Source organism: Pelecanus crispus, chromosome 2, assembly GCF_030463565.1.
Source record: "Pelecanus crispus isolate bPelCri1 chromosome 2, bPelCri1.pri, whole genome shotgun sequence".
NCBI lineage: Eukaryota > Metazoa > Chordata > Aves > Pelecaniformes > Pelecanidae > Pelecanus > Pelecanus crispus.
Window position 1 is genome coordinate 160,050,598 of NC_134644.1, and position 12,383 is coordinate 160,062,980.

The following is a 12,383-nucleotide window of genomic DNA, read 5'->3' on the forward strand; positions in this document are numbered from 1 at the left end:
ATTAGGTGGGGACGTACTCTTCCTAATGCAGCAATTCTGGATGCTGGGGAGCCCAATGGGATGCAACCACAGAGAGGGGCCAGGGTTCTGGGCTCTACCTAAACAGCATCTGCCACTGTCAGAGGCAGAGTACTGGGACAGATGGATACTGGATCTGACCGAGAATGGCATTTCTTATCTTCTTATTTCCAACACTATCCACTCAGTTTGACCATAAAGGTGTTAGCTGATGAAGACAGTCAGGTTTTGAACCAGAAGCCCAGCAGTGAAAATTTCTATGTACTTTCTAAGGGTTTGGAAGAATAGTTAGGGCTCTGATTTCCTCATTTCTTTTATAAAACAACTATCAACCCTAATTTTATTCTGTGTCTGATTTCTGGAAAAATCTCATTAGAAATGACAAATATGTTACATTGTAAATGGCACCATCTTACAATATGTAGACTTGATTTATTTAAACTCTGTGTGAAAGACTGTACCTATTCCTGGAATCCCTTTTTCCAGCCTGTTCTTTTCAGCTGGGTGAAAACAAGTGATTTCTACTGGCACTGATCACAAACAGCTGTTGTTAAATCACAGCCTCTGACTGCTCAAAACTTTCCTATTTAGTTGAAAGTCTTTCATGACTGGCTGCAGCAAAACCAGCAATATTTTAGGTTTTTTTTCTTAAACCTTGAGCAAAATTGTTTTTTCTCTTTCCAATTTACACAGGAGTGGGGAAATACATACATATATATGTGTCTCTGTGTGTGTGTATATATATATGTGTAATATCTATTCATCAAACATGTAAGACAGTTTTGGGTATGCATTAGCTCAAAAGGACTAAGCTTTCCAGAGCAAATTTTCCAGTAGACTGACTTCTGAGAAATTTGAAAAGCAGGAATGAAAAAAAATCAACATTAATAAAATAGTAAGAAAACCGGACAACTGCAATCATGTCCTTGCAATCATACAAAACAGCTCATACTACATTCCCAGTAGACTATATTATTTATAGAAACGCATAAAAACACAAGCACATCATAATATTATACAGCTAAAATCTTGCTGTAGAAGTTCATCAATACAAATTTCATAGTTGCATACATGTTTCCTTATTCATACTCCAAACTAATATATTACGCATATTGAAGGACAATTCTGTGCTATACCTATCCAGAGTGCATTACAATGTATTGTCCAGTGTATTGGAACTTATTTCACCTGTCAGCTGAATCACTCGGTTATTTGATATGAATATGTATTAGCACCACAGCAAAAGCTAACTAACAGAACCATAGTAATTCAATGGTCTACCAGGGACCATTGATTGCACTGCAAAGTATATTCTTCAGGTTAGAAACCAGCCACATGAAATTCAAATAACTGATGCCATAGATGGATTTTGATATTTATCGTCACTGATGCATGTATTTTAAACATTTTATCTGCACTCGGATACACACTCCACATAGATACTCTGCTTCAGCTAAAACAAATGAAAACTATAGAGAACCCTCAGTGCATACTTGTAACCTGAAAAAATTGATTTTCAGAAGTCTTAACAGTGCCTAAAGTCTGAAAAACCTCTCAGGAACAACCATGGCTTTTGACTCCAGAGCCTATGTCCTCTATAAGAGCTGCAAATGTCCTTGACTGGAAGTGGGAAAAATACAACAAAGACTGCTCTTTTGTATGCTAACGGATGGTAACAAAGTCGTTTTACAGTCTTGGAAGAGCAATGTTAAGTATAAGTGCTATGATTCCTACAGTGGTACAGGAAAAAAGGACATACCATGGAAAGGAGTAAAAGGGATCACAGAATCATAGGATCATAGAATAGTTTGGGTTGGAAGACACCTTTAAGGTCATCTAGTCCAACCCCCCTGCAATGAGCAGGGACATCTTCAACTAGATCAGGTTGCTCAGAGCCTTGAATGTTTCTAGGGATGGGGCATCTGCCACTTCTCTGGGCAACCTCTTCCAGTGTTTCACCACCCTCATCATAAAAAATTTCTTCCTTATATCTAGTCTGAATCTACCCTCTTTTAGTTTAAAAACATTACCCCTTGTCCTGTCACAACAGGCCTTGCTAAAAAGATTGTCCCCATCTTTCTTATAGGCCCCCTTTAAGTACTGAAAGGTTGCTATAAGGTCTCCCTGCAGCCTTCTCTTCTCCAGGCTGAACAATCCCAACTCTCTCAGCCTTTCTTCACAGGAGAGGTGTTCCAGCCCTCGGATCATTTTGGTGGCCCTCCTCTGGACCCGCTCCAGCAGCTCCATGTCCTTCTTGTGCTGAGGGCCCCAGAGCTGGACGCAGTGCTCCAGGTGAGGTCTCACCAGAGCAGAGCAGAGGGGCAGAATCACCTCCCTCGACCTGCTGGCCACGCTGCTTTTGATGCAGCCCAGGATACGGTTGGCCTTCTGGGCTGTGAGCGCACATTGTTGGCTCATGTCCAGCTTTTCATCCACCAGTACCCCCAAGTCCTTCTCCACAGGGCTGCTCTCAATACATTCATCCCCCAGCCTGTGTTGATACCAGGGGTTGCCCCGTCCCAGGTGCAGGACCTTGCACTTGGCCTTGTTGAACCTCATGAGCTTCACGTGGGCCCACTGCTCGAGCTTCTCGAGGGATATGGATGTATAGTGAAAATAAACCTATATTGAGAAGAAGGTTAAGATTTCTTTACCTATAATCAGGAAATTTAGCATGTTGAATCCTGGAACACAGTTTTGATGCTATGATAAGGGATAAACTATTACTTTGGGGTAATTTCTGACAACGTCTCCATGCTATACTTTGTCTTCAACTCACAAGGTCTCTCAGAGATTTTGGAGCATAATAGGAACACAGAGCAAAGGAAATCAGCTAGGAATTAAGTTTGCTGGAGCTCTTCTGAAATACCAAGTGTTTTTTTCTGTGCCTTGGATAGATGCCATGTACGCAGCATATGCAAGAAACATTTGCATAGTAATTTGTGCTATAAGAAGAAAGGCCCTTCCTGACTAGCTGGAAGCTTCAGGGTTAGGGAAAAGAAAAAGGTGAGGTCAAGAAAATGAAAACAAAAGAAACGGGTGCCTGGTAAGAGGACAGTCAACATTTAAAATGCCGCATGCCTCTGAACACCACCACAGGGACATAAAACTGAGATTCCTCAAGTGTTACACACTTCCCCCGCCAGCTGCCTGGGAAGGCGAACACGCTGCCTACCTGGAGCGCTCACAGAGGCAACATCTGCTGTTTTTAACAGAGAAGAAAAAGAGTATTTCTGGAGGAAGGAACTCATGATTCCTCGGGTGCCAAAACTTTGAGTCCAGAATGTACCCAGGAAAGAAAATAGTACGTCCTGGAAGTGTAACAGGATGAGCCTCTATCACAAACCTCAGTTGTTCTGACTTCTTTATAGGGATGACAAAGAAATGTGCTGATCTGTAGTAACGCTTCTTCAAGGGACATGAAGGCAACAGCAGTTCAGATACTACTGTATCCATAAAGCCTACACAGCAGCGGGAGAGCAACTGCAGTCGTCTTCTCTTAACTCCAAAAGACCCTCCAGTTCTGCGCTTGGCAAGACCCTATGTTCTCAAATTTTCTGACCACTCACATCCCTTTTTAGGCAGGTGTGTAACTCCCAATCATTCCTGCTGTGTACTGGAGCCACCACAACAGGGAAAGTCTTCATATGTGGGAATTCAGAAGGTGGGAGTGAGTCTAGTACTTCGAGGCTCTGATTATGGAAAATGACAACAAATCTCAGACATGGTGATGCAAGCTGGAATGGCAGTGCTCAGGTTCCTCCCACCTTCAACATTCACAAGGAAGAAGCAGATAAGGTGAACATGAACTAGCATCATGTTTCTGACAGCCTGGGAGGGTTCAGTGCCAAACAGCTCAAATTTTGATCAAGCCTGCCTTTACTGTAGTATTAAGAGGCTGATAATGCTGTAAAAAGCCTTGTAACACCTTTCAGCTGGGGTGGTTTCATGATCCTGGTTTACTCACCACATGGACCCTGAAGGCAATGTTTCTGTTACAAGGTTCCTCTAAAACCTACTGAATAATCCGTCACTAGAATACATGGCTCTTACTTCATCTTTCCTCAGAAGATGAGATGAATCTTTGAAGGCCCTCTGTTTCCTTTCCCAGAAGAATACAGTGGTAGGGTACTATAACAGCTTTTGAATGGGACTATTTTGGAAATTGAAGGAAGGAAAAAAATCAGTCTTATTGTGGCTATCATTGGTCACATATGTTTTTCAGTAGCTGAGCACCAGTGCAGGATGAGCAGAAAACTTACTGAAGAAAGAAGTTCAACAGGTATCAACAGCTGCGATGATTTTCAATGAAGCACAAAGCCTTATTCTAACACATCTTGCTATCAGAAGAAAATTTTTTTTGAAGAAAATTTGGCACATTCTGTGGCCTGGCAGTCTATTCAAGTAGCACTTTGCCCTGTATGAAACTCACAGAGGAGCTTAGGAGGGGGCCCAACATCATCTTAAATGCAGGTATCATTTAATCCAAATCCAAAAATGCTTCTTAAGCTCAGCCCTATTAGCAGATTGCTGTCTAGGGATACTTTCCTCAGAATCACACATAGCACTGTTCTACCACTTTGAGGACAGTCTCTTCTATGCTAGCCAAAAGCAAGGACTCGCATTGAAAAATCTCAAAATAACATCTTCTCTGTGTGGTTATGTAAGGCTTTTTTTAAAAAATGATCTTTCAACTCAGGCTTACAGTGGTAACAGTACAATAATGGTGTTTCCAACAGTGTGCAGCTCCCCCCAAGAGACATTGGAAGATATTTTGTCAAATTAGTTCCTCAACATCACTAAGTCTGGAAAAAAAGCACAGATCAGTAGTTGGGCCTGTGCCCTTCTATCCTACTGGAGGCTGGAATAGCATTTCTGCTGATAATAGCTTCAATCAGGCAGTTCTTACTCCAAAGAAAAGTCTTCCTAAAACTCAAGACAAGCCTTCAATTACACAATCACATACTATTCTGGCTTTAAGATCCCCAGAACAGACTGGATGGTGTGTCCTGAATGAAGAAGAATGAAACAGTTTTAAGTCATTTTCTGAAACAGGAGTAGAAAAGAATGCTAGTTCTGTATTGAGTTTTTAAAATGAGGTTAACTTTCTCTGCAGACAACAGAACACAAAAACATTTAAAATATCTGATAAGTACTACATAATGCTTTTTAAAAACTTTCCCCGTTTGCTCCAGCTTCAATTGGAGTATGAATTAAAGTCAGTGGAAATCTTTTCGCTGACGTCAGTGAGCTCTGTATTAGGAACTCATTGCTTGCAACCCAGCTTGTGTGCTAAATGAAATCAGAACGGGGGTTTAACAGCTTCCTTCACCTAACGATCTCCTGAGCTGTGCACTGAGAGACAGAGGGCTTTTTCTCCCCCTCTTTTTGGAGGATATTTTGGAGGACAGCAAAGGACAGTGTAGCAATAGCTACACTGTGACCTGCATTTTGCAAGTGGAATTTCCAAAAGGCAGAAACCACTGGCATGCAAATGTGTTACTTTTCAGAGAAAAAAAGTTCTTCAAATGTTCTCCAAAATGGAAAAGCACTTACAGAAAGCTATTTCAGTAACAACCTGGATTAGGAACCTATAAACCATAATAAGTCTACATGTGGACACAGTTTGAAGAAACTGGGCAAGGGGACAGAACCAGTTTCAGAGAACAACTGACATACACAACTTTACAGATTGCACTGTAGTTGAGAAATTGTATCTTAACCATAGTACTTGCAAACAAGCACTTTCAACAGACTCACACTCCAACTTGGTGTAAATGAGGTGATAAGGGATAGGAATACTGCTGTCATCCTATCACTCACTGTCCCCCCAATCTGGGATCATACAATTAACACAGCTCTGCTGCACAAGGCAATATTACTGAATAACTTCAGCTCTATTTAAGAAGGCTGGAGTGGAGCTGAAGCGCAGCGCAATGGCCAGCACCATTATGGGGAAAGACAGCAGGAGCTGCAGACCACCAGTTTTTTTGTAAGTTTGTGCTAGCTTTCATAAAGCATATGATGGCATGCCTTTATATGATCAGACTAAGTAACAATGTTCTCTCTACATGGCAGAGAGAGACTATGTTAAACACACATCAGTACAGCTACCACTAAACTGTCCTTCATACTCCATCATGTGTTTATTCATGCTCTTACCAAAGTCCAAAATTGTATCCTCAGCTGCATGGGCAAGGAATAAATCTCAAAGGATGCCGCCCTGAATTCCTTGAAATGGCAGTCGCTACTGTCTGACTAATCATGACTCATACACCAGTTGATGTGTCCAGAGAGGAACCAGAGAGAAACAATAAAGGAGAAGCCTGGAAGCACAGTCCTCAATGCCAAATTCAGGTTTATGGAGAAATCTATCTGGACTGCGGTGATCAACTGACCCAAATTTATAGCTAGCGGGTCTTCCTTGTCCCATATCAATAAAATCCCAACTTCCATAAGCAGACCTAAACCAGTGATGGTTGGTGACCAGAACTTCACAGTCTGGCAAACTCTCAAGTAATACCCCATCTGTATGGGAAGAGAGAACCTGGCCAACACTGGAGAAAAGGACGTAGGAATAATGGATGAAAGGATGAATGGATGAAAGGAAAAGAAAGAGCTCTAAACACCTGGGGAAGGCACTGATGCATCAGCATGTGTACTGCTTTTGACATGACACAAGATGAGGTGAGGTCATATTCACGTCATTGCAAAATGAAGGAACCCTAACAGTCCTCATCACAATCCACGCAACGCTAAGCCTGAAGGAACAATTCAGTTGAGACATCAGCTCTTTCAGATAAAATGCAGCTTACTCAACTAATCAGAGAGTTTTTCCCCACACACAGTGAGCAAGGCTTAATCAGGAACATAATGTCATGTGTGAAGGACATTTTGTTAAAAATACACTGCATGTACTAAAGAACTCTATTTTTTTTCATATGATGTGACATAGAATGGGCACTGAACCAAAACACCACAGAAGTACACAGTTTATGCTATCTCACTGGACTACCAAACATTTAGCATTGAGAAAGCATTGCAGATATATAGTAGGGGATGTCTAAATGTTCCTTTACACTGTTACCACAATGACTGCTTTTCTTCCGTGTTACCACAGCTGTTAAAAAGCCTTAATAGAGAGCTTATAACACAAGTCATTATAAAACATGTTAACCTCATTTAGAAAATATGTACGAGCTTTTTTGTTACTCCTTCTTCCCTGTCTTCTAATCAAGATCTCCATATTGAGCCCAGTTTTGCATTTTCTTAGCAGCACAAATTAGAAGCAACTCTATTCAATTCAATAAAATCACTCCAACATGAAAAAGGAATCAGCCATCTGCAAAAAACAGAGTCTAACAGGTAATTTTCCACAGACAGCTCTTACCATAAAACAGGTTACAAAGATTACTCTTTTATCTAACACTGAAAGTAAACAATTAATGCAAAATGTACAATGTCTGTAAAGACAGCATGTTCACTACTTGTGCCCTTTATATTTAATTATTTTCATCTTAGTAAGCAGACAGTTAAGTAAGACTACCATCAAGCTGTAGATGGAGCTTATTTCATCATGCAGAACAGGAAGCTGAACATCTCTATTTATTTATGCATTATTTTACCTTTTGTTCCCAACTTGGAAAGCATGTGGAATCTATGAGACATTTTCAAGCACCATTTCTTGCGGGAGAATGTCAAGTCACCTTTTATGCCCTCAGGCAAACTTCTCCTACCTGATCTCAATAACTGTCCATATCAAAATTTTTTTCATACCTTGTGTAAGCAGCTGGAGGTTTCGGACTTCTTCTCTCACCTTCAGCTGAAGGACTTGCTGCAGAATGTGCTGTCGCAGGCTTTCCTGGGCAATGCCCATTCGTTCAAGCTTTTTGTCAGTAAGTCTCAGCAAAGCACGGCCTGGATGCAAAAGGCAAAAAGAAAAATCACCCAAGAATTTCCATTAATGCAATATTCTCACTCTGACAGGATAATTTGCTACAGAAAAAATTCTCAGCCCTGAAATACTTCAGTCTCAGAGGTTATTGTTTCATCAGTTAGGTACTTCCCTACTGTCAGAGATCTATGTTCCACTCCTCCCTTTTCTTTTGATTTTCTGTATTGTTTTGGTGCTTTGTGAGACATTTATGATATAAAATAGGTACCTTGTGCTGTTTTAGACAATCAATTGCCATTCTTAAGTGCCAGCTGGTCTCCCACAGGTAGGATATCCCCTATAAGTCTGCAATTGGTCCAGGTGCCTAAACAGACCCTCACCTATTTTCAAGCATCTACATTACTGTCAAGAAACCACCAGTGAAAGTGAATTTTACCAATTTCATCAATTTAAGATATACTGAGGATGAATATTGTTGCAATGTAGATATGTCTATAGTGTAATAGCACCATTTTCTCAGGAAGGCCCTGTACTTCGTGGTCCACCCTTCCAAATCCCTCTCAACAGTAACCTATCACAGCAACAAAACAGAAAAAAGAGCCAGAGATTTCCCTTCACACTATCAGTTATAGCTAAATCATTCCTGAAAAAGATGTTTGCCCAACTATAAGGAGCCTATGGTCTTTGCAGGCAATCACTCCCAGTTCGTGATTTATCTTTACCATTAGGGTAATGTTGAACCATGGTCCCACGCAGATTGTAGATGTTAAAAACTTCAAACAATCCACACTCCCTAGATTCTGCTAGTGGAACTCTGACTCCATCTTTTGGGCACCACTATGCTATAAGTAAACAGGAGGAAGGCAGCACACTGGCTGGGCCAACACTAAGGAAGTATTTGGACCAAGCAGAGAACCAAGGCATCAAGCAAAGCTTTACCTTAGGAAGAAAACCAAAATTTACCTTCTTTGGTCTTCACTGCTGTGAGCTAGTACAGGGAGGAGTGCCCTGCAGTCCTCTACTGACCCTTGATTCCTGGTCTATACATTTGCTATCCAAAGGTGCCCTGGCCAATACCAGCAAATCATACTGGAGCTACACTGATACTACCTTGGAAAATGGCATGATGTTTGGTTCACTTTTTTAAACAGACTCAACTTTTTATCCCCTCTAGTTCTGACTGTAAGCACTTTTTAATTATTAAAAATCCCTTCTTTGATTTCTCAGGCTTTATTCTGAAACCAGAAGAAGATAGCAAAGAGCCAAGTTACTCCCTCTGCAACACAGCAGCCTCTGTGCTACCATTACTGTGGCTTTTGGGTGAACGGTACAATTTAGCTCATCAGAAAGTGTTACTCAACACAGCAAGATAAGGCCTTTATTCAATCTCTTTCCTTACAGAACAGCAATGGGTACAGAATTTTTATGATTATTTTAATTCAAAAATATAAGATTAATGCCAAGAATTTAAAGGGGCACACAGTATTTGCCCCAAACCAAGCAGTTAGTAGTATACCCTTCACTAACTGCTAGATCTCATTCACAGGCGCTTCTGTGAAGTGGTTAGTGGGATCTTGATATGATGCAATATAAAATACTGGGATATTACTATTAACAAAGCAAGATGTTATTGATCAGATAAAAAATGACAGCATTCATATATTTTCTGCCCTTCCATGTCTCTCAAGCACTACATGCTACAAGGATGACCTTTTGATTAGGAAAACTTTCTTTGAAATCATAAACAAGAATTCTATGGGTTAATGTAATAACAAAATATGGAAATTAGTCTCTTACAGATCAATGCCAGCTGTCCAATTCCCCTGGTGATACAGACAGTAATAATGACTTCAATTTTTATATCATCTTATCATGCTAAAACATCTTAAAGCAATTTATAAAGGATGTACAGCAGTCCAAGAGCATGGTCTGTAATGTCAATCTAGCAACTGAAAGCAAACAAAAAATAAACAAGTCATCAGTTTAAAGAGTGCCAACACACATGTCATCTTAGGGCAGGGAGTCAGCAACAGTAATATGAAAGGACAAACCGAGGCCACGCGTCTCATCCATTGCCCTCCACCTCTTTTTGGCCATGGATATAGTCACTACTCCTTACTTCCTCTGGGCAACTCTTTATTTCATATTCAAATTGGTTTTCTACCCCAGTCACTGCCTTTGGAAGTTGAGTGTGCACAAAACAGAGACGTCTCTTTTCAACTCCTGGCATGCCAGTTCCTCTGTGGCTTAGGCTCAAAGCACAGTGCCATTGGAAATTGTCTTTGACTCATACTATCTGCAGCAGCTTGCACAAATTGCCTTAAATTAACTCTTTCTTGCACCAAATCCAATGTGACATGTTGAGGCAGTGATGAGGCAAGAAGGCAAACATCCACACACGGCATTCCAAGAATGCAGTATGTGACCTGAACTAAGAAAATTCAATCCTCCCCATAGTTTATTCCCCCTCAACACTCAGAACAACAACATCCAAGTCACAACTGGAATGATTTTTTATTCTGGTACTAAATTACACCTTTGAAAAGATATCGCTAATGCCTGGATCAGTCACCAAAGCCAATTAGTTACTAAGGCCAAGGTCCTGACAACCAGCTAATGATTTCAGATGCTTCATTGTCTTGCTTCCTGTACTGTACATATCTGAAAGAGTTATCATTTGGTGCTAAGAACTCTGCAAGGGTTATTGAACATTGAAACCAGTTTTCCAGAGAGGTTGTGGAGTTTCTGTCTTTGGAAACATTCAAAACCTGACTAACAAGGTCCTAGGCAACCTGCTGTAGCTGCCCCTGCTTTGAGTTGGACTAGATGATCGCCAGAGGTGCCTTTCAAAATCAGCAGTTCTGTGATTCTGTGAAACAACCTGCATGAAGAATCTCAAGATAAAGATCTATTTTCTTTGAAAAAGAAAAGATTAACGAAGGACATTAATAAGCATACACAAAAGATGGTCATTTTGGCAAGCATCACAGTCAAAACAGAGACACAGCTATACAGTAAAAATTGGGGATAGATTTTTAATTTTCAGAGTGCTGGAGAGAATATTATCAAGAGCAGAACATGTAACAAACGTAACCTTTTCTAAGAGTGTACGCTGATCTTTGCTACGACACAAGTAAAGGAACTTCACCTACATCTCAGAAAAATTTCCCAACACTACAGAACTGGCGGTACCTCTTAGATGTAGCAGCTACATGCATAAAAGAGACCAGGAGATTTTTTTTAAAAGCACCTTGACCAACAGAACCATAAAGATCACAGTCACAAGTATGTAGGCCTTGGCTCTAGCTAATTGCAAGGCTGGAAACCAAATGCTTTAAAAAAACCCCAACTCCCTCAGTATCTGTACACATCTTTTAGCACCTAAACCCCAGCCCTCTCACACTCAGGACAGATCAGCCATGGAATGTTCTGAGACACCCCGAGGGCAGACACAGAATATAAAATACTTTCCAGCTTAATAATGGATTGATGGCCTAATTTTTTCTAATATGACTTAGCTGCTGCATATCTCATTTGATCAAGCTGGGATCAGATGAAAATTTGAACGGAGGGAGAAACATTGCATGCCACAGAACATTAATATGAGTATAAGCATTGGTCCGATGAGGTTGGCATTGGCCCTAGAGCAAGGAATGTGGCACAGTCTGCTGTACTGAATCAGAAATGCCCGTAACTCCCTGCACTAGTATAGCCTACTGCTCTTCTCCCCCAGCCTGTGAAGCTGCGCCAACTGCCAGTTCACAGACATCTAGAGGGACACCACGCAAGAAGCCTTGAAAGTACACTTGTAATGAAGGTGAGTGAATAGGTAAGAAAGGACTTATTAAACATGTAGAAAGAACTGAAGAAATACAGGGAAATGAAAGCAGATAGCTAGTAAGAGGCTGGTCTCACGCAAAACCCTGAAGAAAACTATGACTAATTTAAAGTTGATGAAAATGATAAACCACTAGTGGGAACAAATGATGTGTGCGAAATACGGCCAAGAAAGGTGAGTACAATATGATAGGTATACCTGAGTATCAAGACAAGATATTCAGTTTATTACCATGGGGCACAGAATCTAGGCAAGAAAGAACAGGGCGGAGAACACAAGACATTAAAAAATGCCCTAATGCCAGACCAACAGCTCACCCAGCCCTGTATTCAGAGTGGCAGTAGCAGATATATTTTGGGAGAGCTATTGGGAGGGCTACTTTCTGAAGCCATTCCCTTTGTACCGTGCCTGCATCCAGAGCTGTTGTACTAGGGTTATTAGAGAGTCCGGCATTTTTAGCACCTACTTATTGTCCTGATGTCCATAAATTTGTCTTTTTGATCTTCCTGATACTGTCTGCCTCTGCAGCCTCCCAGGGTAGCAAATTCCAGAAGCTCACTGCCCATTTTTGTCTGTTTTATACTGATTTCTTACTAATTGCTTCAAGTGTTCTCTAGTTCTTGCATTGCAGTA

General features: G+C 40.8%; 1 protein-coding gene across 1 annotated transcript in view; it reads right to left on the reverse strand.

Annotated features, from left to right (window-relative positions):
• Positions 1-12,383, reverse strand: part of SAMD12 (sterile alpha motif domain containing 12) — a 192,590-nt gene that overhangs the window by 96,588 nt on the left and 83,619 nt on the right. Inside the window, 1 exon segment of the mRNA XM_075705077.1 lies at positions 7,795-7,935. Coding sequence (XP_075561192.1) covers positions 7,795-7,935 — 141 coding nt within the window.